This window comes from Podarcis erhardii, assembly GCF_964252035.2.
Source record: "Podarcis erhardii genome assembly, chromosome: 16".
In the NCBI taxonomy this organism is placed as follows: Eukaryota; Metazoa; Chordata; class Lepidosauria; order Squamata; family Lacertidae; genus Podarcis; species Podarcis erhardii.
In genome coordinates this window covers 9,712,850-9,727,059 of record NC_138514.1, presented here as the reverse complement: position 1 = coordinate 9,727,059, position 14,210 = coordinate 9,712,850, and the positions used below count along the sequence as shown (strand labels likewise).

The 14,210-nt window shown below is 47.2% G+C and overlaps 1 protein-coding gene across 1 annotated transcript; it reads right to left on the bottom strand.

The window, feature by feature from the left end:
- Nucleotides 1-2,457: 2,457 nt before the first annotated feature.
- Nucleotides 2,458-11,299, bottom strand: PGAM2 (phosphoglycerate mutase 2). The gene is made up of 3 exons (XM_081843372.1): nt 10,807-11,299; nt 5,788-5,968; nt 2,458-2,674 (listed from the first exon to the last, which is right to left on the bottom strand). Exons 1-3 carry the CDS (start codon nt 11,218-11,220, stop codon nt 2,505-2,507), a joined length of 765 nt encoding a protein of 254 aa, XP_081699498.1. The 5' UTR covers nt 11,221-11,299; the 3' UTR covers nt 2,458-2,504.
- Nucleotides 11,300-14,210: the final 2,911 nt, after the last annotated feature.

Sequence of the window (14,210 nt, the reverse complement as noted above, 5' to 3'; positions counted from 1 at the left end):
AGATGTAGGAGGCAAAGCAGGTGGAGGGAGGGACAGAACTGTGTGGCCAGTGATAAGAATTTGCACTTTAAGCTTGACAAGGAGGATAGAAAAAGGACTGCGATGGGGCTGCAAGCAATTACTGGAGACCATTTCAGCCAATATTGAAGCGGCTCCCCTTGAGCCTTGCTTGATTTAAAGGTAGTCTCATAAGGCTGTTCCAGGCTGCCGGTTATTATTGTTATAACTCCTTAGCAATACCAGTTGCTAAGGAGCATCAGTGGGCAGTTTGTGTTGTTGCACTCAGGTCCAGCTTGCAGACTTCCCAGAGGGATATGGCTGGTCAGCATGAGAAAAGGATGCTGGACTAGCATAAGCCTTTGGCCTGATCTAGCCATAATAATAGTAGTAGTAGTAATAATAATAATAATAATAATAATAATAATAATAATATTTATACCCCGCTCATCTGGCTGGGTTTCCCAAGCCACTCTGGGTGGCTTTCAACAAAGTATTAAAATACAGTAGTACCTCTGGTTACATACGCTTCAGGTTACATATGCTTCAGGTTACAGACTCTGCTAACCCAGAAATATTACCTCGGGTTAAGAACTTTGCTTCAGGATGAGAACAGAAATTGTGCTCTGGCGGCACAGCAGCAGTGGGAGGCCCCATTAGCTAAAGTGGTGCTTCAGGTTAAGAACAGTTTCAGGTTAAGAACGGACCTCCGGAACGAATTAAGTACTTAACCTGAAGTACCACTGTACAGTGGTCTGTTAAACATAAAAAGCTGCCCTAAACAGGGCTGCCTTCAGATGTCTTCTAAAAGTCTGGTAGTTGTTCTTCTCTTTGACATCTGGTGGGAGGGTGTTCCACAGGGCGGGTGCCACTACCGAGAAGGCCCTCTGCCTGGTTCCCTGTAATTTGGTTTCTCGCAGTGAGGAAACCGCCAGAAGGCCCTTGGCACTGGACCTCAGTGTCCGGGCAGAACAATGGGGGTGGAGACGCTCCTTCAGGTATACTGGGCCGAGGCCATTTAGGGCTTTAAAGGTCAGCACCAACACTTTGAATTGTGCTCTGAAATGTACTTTTCTTCTGTTCTTAAGGAGTAGCCCTGGTGGATTAAGGCCCTTCACTTACATACTGAAAGACTGCTTCCTCAGTTACTGAGGCACATTCTTATTCCTTACCAAGCAGGGTATATATAGTATGACCTTATAACCACCAAAGCAAAGCACCACCCACACTCCTGCTGCAAATGGGGGTGGAATTATTAATTTCCACATAAGCTTTTCTGAGGGATCTATCAGCCATTGTTTCAGTGACTCACAAAAGCTGGTGCGTTAAGGTGATTATTCAACCAGACAAACACACTAGAAAGCTATGATTACTGTCAACCTATTTAAACTGGGGAAACAATGGCAGCAAAGAAAGAGGCATTCCTCTGAGGTGGCGGCGCTCTGGAATAAGTTTCCAACCTACTGAAATGCCAGAGCAATAATTGTTCTTGGAATGCCTAGTTTCCAAAGCCTCACTAACTGGAGGTGGCCTGATTTGGTCAAAAGAGCCAGTCCAAATCAAATGCTTTGGGCTTGTCCACACTTGTCCTGTGGCTAGAAAGCATGGGTCCAAGAAGTTTTCCCCTTGCCCCACTCCTTTCCCAGGGAAAACCTGCTCTTTAGTGCTAAATCGGAGAAAACGTCGGAGAAAATGGGGGTTGCCCTTTGTTCCAATTGAGCACTAAAGAGTGGTTTTCCCTGGTGGAAAGCAATGGAACAAGAGGAAATGTGGATAAAGCCCTTAGTGAAGGAGCTGTTCACAGCTAATTACTGAGTGCAATTTCAAAATCTAAAGAAGTCCATGGGAAAAAGAAGGTGGTGAGGCAGGGCTCCTTATACACAGTCAAATTATTTGCCAATCTATCTTGGCATTATCAACATAGACTGGCAGCACCTTTCCAGCGTTTCAGACAGGAGTCTTTCATAGCCCCGTCTGCAGATGCTGGAAATTGAACCCAGGACTTTCTGCCTGCAAAGCATGTTTTCTACTGCTGAGAACTATGAGATCCAATTCATAGTGGCAGGGGAACAGAAGGTACCATAGCTAATTAAGGGACAAAGAATCAAGAATCCCTCCAGCCCCACTAAACAGCAAACAAAAATGAAGGCAGGACCTAGATGCAGAATGCCTTTGGTTAAATGCTTCAGCAAACAGAACTTACTTGTGAATACACACTACAAAAGGATGTTGGTCAAGAGGAAGGGTAATTTCTAGATAATATAGCACTATATTACATGCTTTTCATTCTGCACCCAGCTGATTGTGGAAGAGCAATGCCCCAACAGCACCAATAGGCCCTATTGTGGATTCAGCCATAATTAAGGGAATGAATGTTCCTATTTTCAAAACCAACTGTACTCTTCCCTCTCTTCTTGCTGGGCAGAACTCTCAGGCTGACAGATCTCACACTCACGCAAGTGGGGTTTTCAAATGTTTATTTCACCAGTGGCTCTTCTCGCTTCCTCTCACTTTTTGACTTTGCCCTGGGCTGCCACAGCCTCCATGGCCTTTCGCACGGTCTCTTCATCACCCAGGAACTGCATGGGCTTCGTAGGTTTCAGGTTGTCATCTAACTCATACACAATGGGAATCCCAGTCGGGAGGTTGAGCTCCATAATCGCCGCATCAGACATACCTATGTGGTGAACCAGACAAGGTCAGATGGTCGCCCTCTGTGCATTGTCAAAGCACTGCGATTGTCAGAGATAGTGTCTTGCAACCTAACAACCACACATACAGACGGCCACTCACCCAGCTCAAGCGACAATACATCTGCCTGGGAGAGCTAGAAGGGGCCAAAAGGAGCCAGCGCTTGGCTCTAAAACCTAAACAGGCAGCCCTGTTTAGGGAAGCTTTTAATGTTTAATAGACTATTGTATTTTAATATTTTGTTGGAAGCTGCCCAGAGTGGCTGGGGAAACCCAGCCAGATGGGTGGGGTAATAATAATAATAATAATAATAATAATAATAATAATAATAATAATAAATTTGCAGTGAAAGAGCTCAGTCCTCAAACATAAAAAGTATGCCTGGTCTGGACACACAGAAACTGTTCTTCTGTGTCACCATGTTTCTAGTCTTCTCCTTGCAGCGTCCAAGAGGAAAGGGGAGGGGAAGCATGGAAGCCTGAAGTTTGCTCACAGTGACCACAGAACACCGGTCCTGAAAGACCTACATTGGCTCCCAGTACGTTTCTGAGCACAATTCCAAGTGTTGGTGCTGACCCTTAAAGCCCTAAACAGCCTCAGCCCAGTATACCTGAAGGAGCATCTCAACCCCCATCATTCAGCTCCGAGGGCCTTCTGGTGATTCCCTCACCGTGAGAAGTGAGGTTACAGAGAAACAGGCAGAGGGCCTTCTCGGTAGTGGCATCCGCCGTGTGGAATGCCCTCCCATCAGATGACAAGGAAATAAACAACTATCTGACTTTTAGAAGACATCTGAAGGCAGCTCTGTTTAGGGAAGTTTTTAATGTTTGTTGCTTCATTGTAGTTTTAATATTCTGTTGGGAGCTGCCAACAGAATATTCTGTTGGTTTCCCCCAGCCAGATGGGTGGGGTATAAATAAGAAATAATAATAATAATAATAATAATAATAATAGCAGTAGTAGTAGTAGTAGTGTTGGAGCATGGTTTAGCATGAAAGCCACCCCAGATTGTTTGTTATCTTTGCTGCAACATCCTGAAAAAGCTGCTCCTCTGGAAAGTATTACCGTATTTTTTTGCACCATAACACTCACTTTTTTCCTCCTAGAAAGTAAGGGGAAATGTCTGTGCTTGTTATGGAGGGAATGCCTACGGGTGGCATCAGTGGCATAGCGTGGGTTGTCAGCACCCGGGGCAAGGCAAGTAATTTGCACCCCCTAACCTGTGGATTTGCGCCCCCTAACCCTAACCCCCAGATGTTGCGCCCGGTGCGGCCGGCCCCCCCTGCACCCTCCACGCTACGCCACTGGGTGGCATGCCTACGGATTTTCCTCTTCTAAAAACTACATGCGTGTTATGGTCAGGTGCGTGTTATAGAGCGAAAAATACGGTAACCCCTGTTGCTTAATTTTCTTTTTTAAAAAAATCCACAGATAATTGTCTAGCGAGATGTGTTCCGTGCTGCGCTCAAAATGAAACATCCCCAAGCAACATACTGACTCTCTGCGGCCAACACAAGCAGCATATTGCTGTCTCCAAGGAAATGCCTAAGATACAAAGCTTCCCAAACCAGCGGTCTCAGCAGCTACCAGCAGAGGACACCAGGAAAGCTCAAAGGTGCTAGTGCCAGCTTGCATGACCTATAATATATGGTGCCCGCTCTTCCTCTAGAATTGTAAGCAGCCTCCTTGGTATGCCCGTGCCCTTTTGGGACAGTGCACATTCACAGAGGTCAAGGAAACAGAATCTCGGGGCAGAGATGTTCGACGATGAGGCTACCAGCGGGGCCTGAGATGGAGATGGCAGTAGCCAAGCCTGGGAACATGAACTCTGCCAACCTCAAATCTTGTAACGCGACTCCGGACTGGAAATAGCAACGCAACCTTCAAGCAGGCTGCAGGGTCACAGAGCACGGAGCTCTTTTTATCAGCTGCTTGAGGATATAGGATTGGTCAGGAGCAACCCAGGCCCGCTGAACCTGAAATACTAAATCATGTGTGCAGAACCATCACTTCTGAATCAATGAAACTGGCAAAGGATGCTGCATGCTTCTCAGCAATGCTTCCGGCAGAGAGAGTTTGGGTTTTTTTTCAAGGAGGCACTGAAACCATGCAGGTTAAAGTGGGAAGGATACAGAGTACATAGCTCAGAAGCCAGGGAGCTGGCACTCTGCCCCACTAAAGGTCACCTGTAAAGCGATACAGGCTTTTCATGATGGCCCCAGGCGTCTTCTCTGGTACCCTGGCCTCACAAATACCCCACAAGCATCCCTGCTAGATCGGACTGTGGAGCTGCAAGGGCAAAACGCTGCTAGGACCTGAGTTGGCAATTTTGCACTGCAGCAGCGGAGGAGCTGAAAACCGACCCCCTGTCTTGTATGTGGAAGTTCCGCAGTTCAGTTCAGTTCAGTTCATTTCCAGGCAGAGATCTGAAACCCTGGAGAGCCAGGGCCAATCGGTGTCCACAATACTGAGCTATATGGACCAATGGCCTAGCTCGGTATAAGGCAGTTTCCTATGTTCTTAGCACCTTCACAGAATCCCCTGCTTCCTTATAATGACGCTTATAATGTGCTCAAGCCCAAACCACAGCCTCCAGGGCAGGTTTACATTTGTTTAAAAAAAGAAGACGACGACCACAATTCAGCACCAGGCTAACTCAAATTCTGTGAGAGCAAGAGCTGTGTAAACGATATACCTTTATAATTTGCAAAAAATATGGCAATTTTGCATAACTTTTTCTCCCTCTGGTCAGCCAAAGTAGGGGGTGGGTAATTTTGCAGATTACCAAAGCTCTTTCCCAAATAACTGGAAATCCTGCTCAGAGCCTTCTCTGGCCCCTGAGATTTATAGCTGAGGACTGAAAACTTGACTTTTAAAAAGAAAGCTGAACCTTTTCCCCCCACAAGGCTTAAATACTGTACACTACCCCAATCAGTTGCAATGTTCATGTAAAAGCTAAAAGCCAAATGAATGGAGGTGGCCTTTTGCCCACAACTGACTGAGCAAAAATGCCCTATGCAAGTTATGAGATAGAGAAGATGGGAAAACGCAGGTATACATGAGATGCAGGCTGATAGGTGATGCAAGATAGCCCCTTACCTTCCAAGTGCTTGACAATTCCCCGAAGGCTGTTGCCATGGGCAGCAATAAGCACCCTCTTGCCAGCTTTGATCTGGGGCGCAATCTCGTCGTTCCAGAAGGGCAGGGCACGGGCAATGGTGTCCTTGAGGCTCTCACAAGAAGGAAGATCCCCAGCCTTCAAACCAGCATAGCGCCGTGCCTGGATGGTGCAGTGGGGAAAACAATGGTAAATTCTGGACTAGAGGGGAGAGGCTTAAGAGATCTGGCCCAACCCCAGGAGTTTTTAGGTGGACCAACTGGTTGGCAGGAGCACAAAGAGCATTCTTGTTAGCCTGTAGTCTCTGCCCATTGTGGTTCATCCCAACTTTAGGTGCTCAGAAATCTGGCAAAGGGCTGGATAACAATTCTGGGCTTGACTACATTGTCAATGGCTCTCTCTTTAAACTGCTTTAGGAGCCTTCAAAAGAACCAGTATATAGTTCCCAGTTATCAGAGGTGACTCTCAGACCAGTTAAAAGTAAAGGCTATAGAGGTCTGGGATATAAGGCTCCTCAACATCAGGAGGGTCTTCATTAATACCTCAAGAACTGCCTCTTTCCATATGAACCTACCCGGACCCTGAGATCATCTTCTGAGGCCCTCCTTCGTGTGCCTCCTCCTTGAGAGGTCCGGAGGGTGGCAACACAAGAACGGACCTTCTCTGCAGTGGATCCCCGTCTGTGGAATGCTCTCCCCAGGGAAGTTCATAATACACCTTTAGGTGCCAGGCAAAAACGTTCCTTTTTAACCAGGCCTTTGATCTGTTTGACATCCTATACCCTTTTAAAATGTGGCTCTTTTCTGCGGTGTGTGTTTGTTACTGGGTTGTTGCTTTTATTCTGATTATATATGTTGTGATCTTTTCTGTGAACTGCCCTGAGACCTCTGGGTATATAATAATAATAATAATAATAATAATAATAATAATAATGGGATATGCCACTGGGAAGGAGAACCTAATAGTCATAAAGTTAGCAGATCTGCTGGAGGGGGATGAAGAAAGCCTTTCAGATCACTGCTGGTGGTTTTCCATGGGATATCTTGCTGAAGGCTAGCCTGCAGAATTAAAGCAGAATGGACTCCAACTCCCATCAGCACTCGGCTTATCCCAAATAACAACGGGAAAAGTAGTTTACCCCTCATGGAGCTACAATTCCCAGCACCCTCAGCAGACTTCTTTGGGGGAAGTCATGTGCTTTAAATGTATGGTGTAGATGGGACCAAAGTGCATTGGAAAAGCATAAACAATGGCAACTTAAACTGATGGAATAGGCGCAGCTTGCAGATTTAACATATAGCATAAGAACAAGAAGAACATACGTTTAAAGAAGACTGGAAAATGTTTACTGATTATATGGGGGAAGACTGTATATTTAAAAACGCGGGTGGCATTAAGATAATTTCAACAGTGTAAATAAGTTTTGATGGTGTAACAATAGATTACTGAATGGTTTTATGCAGGGATATATGGTATGCAAAAGGACGCGGGTGGCGCTGTGGGTTAAAGCAGAGAGCCTTGCTGATCAGAAGGTCGGCAGTTCGAATCCCTGCGACAGGGTGAGCTCCTGTTGCTCGGTCCCTGCTCCTGCCAACCTAGCAGTTCGAAAGCACGTCAAAGTGCAAGTAGATAAATAGGTAACGCTCCGGTGGGAAGGTAAACAGCGTTTCCGTGTGCTGCTCTGGTTCACCAGAAGCGACTTAGTCATGCTGGCCACGTGACCCGGAAGCTGTACTCTGGCTCCCTCGGCCAATAAAGCGAGATGAGCACCACAACCCCAGAGTCGGCCACGACTGGACCTAATGGTCAGGGGTCCCTTTAGCTTTACTATGGTATGCAAAATGAAGCACGGAAAGAGATGGAGGGAAGTCATTGATTTAAGGTTGTGTAAATGAGTATTTTGAAATGTAATTTAGAAAACTTAATTTTGTGTGTGTGTGTGTGTGTGTGTGTGTGTGTGTGTGTGTGTGTGTAAAAGATTAGATTACAGGAAGGTGGGCTCCTAATAGTAACAGTAGTTCAACGACAGTGCCAGTGACCTAGAGGGGTGATGAGCCCTTCTGGCTGGAAGCTGAAGCTGGACAGCCATATGTTGGGGCCGCTCTAGCTCTGGACTGCCTGCATAGAGTAGGAGTGCTAGGGGTAGACTAGTCCACCAAGGAGGCTGGATCTCCAAGATGGGAAATACCTTCAGCCTGAGACCAGGGAGAGTCTCTGCTAGTCAGAGTAGACAGCACTAAACTGGATCCGCAGACAGCCTTGTTCAGTGGGAGGCAGCTTTGTATATTAAATATGTGGAAGCAGCAAACTGGCAGGATGTGTGGCGAGTGGGAAAGGAAGGGTAACACAATGGGTCTTTCACCGCATAAGCTGGCGGAAAGTTGCTTTGTCCTAATGGGGTCAGACAGGAGAGAAACAAGGGACAGCAGCACAGACAGGCTTGCTTTTCAGACCTTCAAGAAGCTTTCGTGGGCTCAGTACAGCAGCCAGGGAGATCCCTGTTTTATCCAGGCACATTCCTCAAGTGGCCCTATTTTTGCAGAAGCCAAACCCTGTACCTTGAAGCTACCGGAAGGGTATCCTAGCCAGACAGAACATCTCAGCTGCAGAACCACAGAAGACGTCTCACCAACCAAAGGATCCCCTTCTGTTCCACAAAGGCCATCATGTCAGCCTTTCTTGCAACATAACCCCATCTCACTGGTCACCAGCGAGGGTATTGTTTTTGGATTTTTCTTGGGCGTTTTTCTTCCTGTTATTAATGTTAATTTTTTGTAGCTACATTTTAATATCTTATGATTTATAGTTTATGTGGAAACTTGTCGATTTTGTTGTGTACTTTTTGATGCACGTTATTTATTGTTTATATTTGTAATTACCCTATTTTTTGCTCTATAAGACTCACTTTTTCCCTCCTAAAAAGTAAGGGGAAATGTGTGTGCGTCTTATGGAGTGAATGCAGGCTGCACAGCTATCCCAGAAGCCAGAACAGCAAGAGGGATTGCTGCTTTTGCTGCGCAGCGATCCCTCTTGCTGTTCTGGCTTCTGAGATTCAGAATATTTTTTTTCTTGTTTTCCTCCTCCAAAAACTAGGTGCGTCTTATGGTCTGGTGCGTCTTATAGAGCGAAAAATACAGTATGTATTTCCCCCCTATTGTATGTGTCACCTTGAGCCTAGTTTTATTTTATACAAATGAAAGGACAATGCTGTTGATGATGACTTTTATGTACCATTTCTGCATGTTGAGTAAAATGCAAGGCAATTTTCTCCTATCGCAACAGGCAAGTAAAAAAAAAACATTAGCCTCTCACAGCAGGTGTAGAGAACCTGTGGCCCTCCAGATGTTGCTGGACTCCAGCTCCCATCAGCCCTAGTCAGTCTGGTCATTTCTCAGAGATGATGGAAGCTGTAGTGCACTAACATCTGAAAGGCCACAGTTTCCCCCAAGCTTGTGTTACGGGCTCTGCCTTCATTGCTCTGCAAAAATCAACACCCATCATGTCCTCAAGGGTTTTGGACTATCTGCAGCAAAACAGTTCCTTTCCATCTGCTTATTACATTTATATCCCACCTTTCCTGCAAGGAGCTCAGAGTAACATGCACCCCCATGGTTTTTTTTGGGGGGGGGTTGGTTTTTTTATTAAAGATTTTGTTGATTTACAAAAGTATGCAATGTCTCTCTCTCATGTTCCCCCCCCCCCATGTAACATTTTTACAAATCATTTTCATTTGTTGAGACATTAGGAAGAAAAGGGGGAGAGAGGTGGAGGGGGGAAGATGGGGGAGAGTGGGGTCGGGTGGCGATGTTTCTATTTCACTTGCTATATGTAGGGTTTGGTGTCAGCGTTGCTTGTGCAGGTTCTTTGCTGTTCGCTTGTGTTCCTTTGGTGGTGAGAGAGGTTGGGGTTGGCCTAGGGTGTGGTTATTCATTTGCGGCTGGCTGTGGTGGTCTTTGTTTCATGTGTGAGTGGGGTGGGTGGGTGTTTCAGATCAGGTTAGCCATATTGATTTGTATGCTGTTGGTGGATTTTTGTCGTTGTCTTGTTGGGCTGTGTATGTGATGTCCTCAAGGGTTTTGGACTATCTGCAGCAAAACAGTTCCCCTCCATCTGCTTATTACATTTATATCCCTCCTTTCCTGCAAGGAGCTCAGAGTAACATGCACCTCCCCCCCATGTTATTCTCACAACAACCCTGAGAGGTAGGTTGTGCTCGGAGAGAGTGACTGATGGCCCAAGATCGCCCAGTGAGCTTCATGGCTGAATGGGGATTTGCACCCGAGTTTTCCAAATTCTTGCAGAATGCTCTTAACCACTATGCCAAACTGGCTCTCTCAGATCTTCCAAGTCTCGCTATTTTCCAGGGACAGCCCTGGATTTGCAGAAGCTGTCCCGGTTTCTGATTTTATCCTGGAATGTCCCACTTTTCCTTAGGACGTCCCTATTTTCATCAGAGAAATATTGGGAGGGTATGGAGTTATGAGACCCACGAGCCAAGGAGATAAGTAGCTATACAGTGGTACCTCGGGTTAAGTGCTTAATTCGTTCTGGAGGTCCGTTCTTAACCTGAAACTGTTCTTAACCTGAAGCACCACTTTAGCTAATGGGGCCTCCTGCTGCCGCCGCGCCACCGGATCACGATTTCTGTTCTCATCCTGAAGCAAAGTTCTTAACCTGAAGCACTATTTCTGGGCTAACGGAGTCTGTAACCTGAAGCGTATGTAATCGGAGGTACCACTGTACAACCTTTGGAATACATCAAAAGGTAGCACTGTAAAGGGAAGTTTTTTTAATGTTTAAAGTTTTATTCTGTTTTTATATATGTTGGAAGCCCCCCAGAGTGGCTGGGGCAACCCAATCAGATGGGCGGGATATTATTATTATTATTATTATTAATTATTATTATTAATTATTGAATAGGACGTCCCTATTTTCATCAGAGAAATGTTGGAGGGTATGCGCTCTCTCTCTCTCGCCAGAGTTTCATACCCAGCACTGACCTTGCTGATGATTTGATAGTAATCGTGTTTTTCATCCATGGGGGGTGGCGGGATGTCATAGGAGCGCCTCCAGATCTTGACCTGCTCTTCTCCATGCTTGGCTGCGGTCTCGGCCTTGTTGAGGCCCGTCAGGCCCCCGTAGTGGCGCTCATTCAGGCGCCAGGTGCGAATCACGGGCAGCCACATCTGGTCAGTGCCGTCCAAGATGTACCAGAGGGTGCGGATGGCCCTCTTCAGCACCGAGGTGTAGCAGATGTCAAACTCGTAGCCCGCATCCTTGACAGCCTTGGCCCCCCGCTGGGCTTCCTCCTTCCCCTTGTCGCTCAGCTCAGCGTCAAACCAGCCGCAGAAACGGTTCTCCTGGTTCCAGGTGCTCTCGCCGTGCCTCACGATCACCAGCCGGTGGGTTGGCATTGCTCTGGTGGAAAAAGAAGGCTGCACTCAGAAAGTCAAGCTCAAAACCCTGCCCTGAGCCACCCACGCCCCAGAATGGCTAGGTTCACACTATTTATACGGCTTCCCCCATCCACCCACTTCAACCCACACGGCCAACCGGTGCCCCTTAATGGGCAGAATGACAGCTGCAGGCAGCCATTCGCGACAACCCAGAGTGCACATGTTCCTTTCTGGCTAAGGCCTAATGGCTAAATATAGTGTTAGGGAGCTTTCTCCCTCCAGCCTCGGCTAGAAATAGCCTGGAAGGTCTGTGACCTTTTCCCTGGGGGCCTGTTGCTAAAGGAAGGTGTTTGGAGATGGGGAACACCGGGAAGCAAAACCTCAGCCTCACAGAGCAAGAGGGAAAACATATCCTCCCCTTTGCAAATTGCCACTTACCCCTGAAATATACTCAGAGTCGAGAGTGGATTCCATGCTCTTTAGTCAGATCATAGTGGTGAGGAGGAATGGAAGTTCCCCCAGGATGTCTGCTTTATATACATTATTTACACAATGGGCCCCATGTGATTGGCTAATTCCGGGATTCACCTGTAGGCCAATCAGGTTGCGGATTCACTTTCACCTGGAGCTGGATTGGGTGGCTCCTGTGGACCAATCAGACTGCTGCATTCTGGATCCTATTGTTCCAGGACCAATGAGACTGTTGCATTCTGAATTCTATGGTTCTATCTAGGGCCAATCAGACTGCTGCATTCTGAATCCTATTGTTCTAGGACCAATCAGACTGCTGCATTCTGAATCCTATTGTTCTAGGGCCAATCAGACTGCTGTATTTTGGATCCTATTCAACTCAGTACATAACACCCCTCTGGGCCAAAGCTGTAGCTAGGTGATCTTGTGCCCCTGGCAGAAGTGTCCAGATTGCACCCCCTAGTCACTGACAAATTAGCTCTTCTTTCTGCCTCTCCTCCAACACCCTGCCCCACCCTCTATTTAAAACCTTTTCTTATGAGGCAATAACCAACACTTTTATTTATAGACATATTTTTAGCCAATTTTGTGCCCCACCTCCCTGCAGCCTACGCCCTGGCAGGGGCCTACCTCACCACCCCCTAGCTATGGCCCTGCTCTGGGTTTTATGGTGGCCATGGCTGGAAGCAAAAGCCTGCCCTGGATTCACATGCTTGCAACTCCTGTCTCCTGGACAGAGATGGGGATAAGGGCTGGAGGAGGGAGCTGCCTAGGGCGGGGTGTGTGTCTGTTAGAGGCAGGGAGTGCAGGGTCTATTATCAGCCAGCCAGCTTGACTGCTCTTGCAGAGCAATCCTTCAAAACAACAGGCCTTCCCAGCAAAGCAAAGGGATGGATGTGTTATAAGCAGAGACGGCATCAGGGTCCGGCATCGCCAGGTACCTGCCAGGGGCCACAGTTAACCTCCATGGAATGCAGATCAGCCTCATGGTTCCTCTCTGTTGTGGCTGCCTTTTGTAACCTTTGCTCTCTGGGTGAGCAAGCAAGCAGTGGCACTGGCACAATGAGAAGGAGTGGCATTCTCTACGAAGCTCCCCAAACCTCCAGCTCTCCGTGGGCGAGTCGACCGAGAAATAAAGGGCCAACCCTTTGCTTTTGAAGTGACCCCTCTAGACTGATCTCAGCAATTTGGTGATAATGTTAAGCTCAATGCAGTGTTGCTGATTACAACATACCTACCACGTTTCTGTTGAAGACAGAAGCAACCTAGGCCCTCATTCCCCCAAAACAAAAAGTTTACTACTATACACCACCACCGCAGCTAGAACCTTATTGGCAACAAAGGTGGAGAACAAGTATAGTACCCACTAAGGAAGAATGGATGGGACGCGGGTGGCGCTGTAGGTTAAACCACAGAGCCTAGGACTTGCTGATCAGAAGGTCGGCGGTTTGAATCCCTGCGACAGGCTGAGCTCCCGTTGCTCGGTCCCTGCTCCTGCCAACCTAGCAGTTCGAAAGCACGTCAAAGTGCAAGTAGATAAATAGGTACCGCGGGGGAAGGTAAACGGCGTTTCCGTGCGCTGCTCTGGTTCGCCAGAAGCGGCTTAGTCATGCTGGCCACATGACCCGGAAGCTGTACGCCAGCTCCCTCGGCCAGTAAAGTGAGATGAGCGCCGCAACCCCAGAGTCGGTCACGACTGGACCTAATGGTCAGGGGTCCCTTTACCTTTACCTAAGGAAGAATGGCAGTGTAAAATGTTTGAATATGCTGAACTGGCTGGTCTGACGAACAGGATAAGAGAAAACGAAGACAAGGAATATAAGGAGGAATGGATAATGTTTACTGACTATTTCAAGAACCAGCATAGACATAGTCCAGCGGGGTTAACCAGAGGAAACAAAGCTCAATCAGGCCGGCCTTAAACAACGAGTCAAGAAATCCCGGGATCGCCAGGACAGCGCATGCGGAAGTGATATGAATAGGAAACACAGGTAGTGGGTTGGGTTCTCTAAACCACAGCAAGCAAAATTCTTTCCTTCCTTCAAATCTAAACTTTCTCCCTCCCTTTTCCATCACCTAATTTTCACCACAGGCCCAAATCCATCGGAGTTGCCCAGAGGAGGGTTTTGTGTGTCTCTTCCCCTTTAATTCTAGATGCTCACCTAATCCTTCGGTGGTCGTCCAGAGAAGGTCGTGTACTTCCCTCTGTACTGAAAACTATAACTCCCATGCGCAGCCGCACCTCTGCCATGGTGGTCTTTCTTAGAGATGACCTGTGAACAGAGAAGGCAAGGGCACCAATTTCTTTCCCCCTTTTTGTGTTTCTGAGTTCTCATGTGACATTGCAAGTGTGCAAGCGTTCAGTTGGAACTCTGAATTCAGATTGTAAGAGGCAGGAAGGTTGCTGTGGGTTCCCGGGCAGAGATTAAAAGAGGGAGGGTAAAGTCCCCTTTTGGAGATTGTCCAGGTTTCCCCTGTTCGGAGAGTGTCCAAAACCCCTTTCAGAGTGTGTCCAAAGTTTCCAGTTAAAGAGTTTT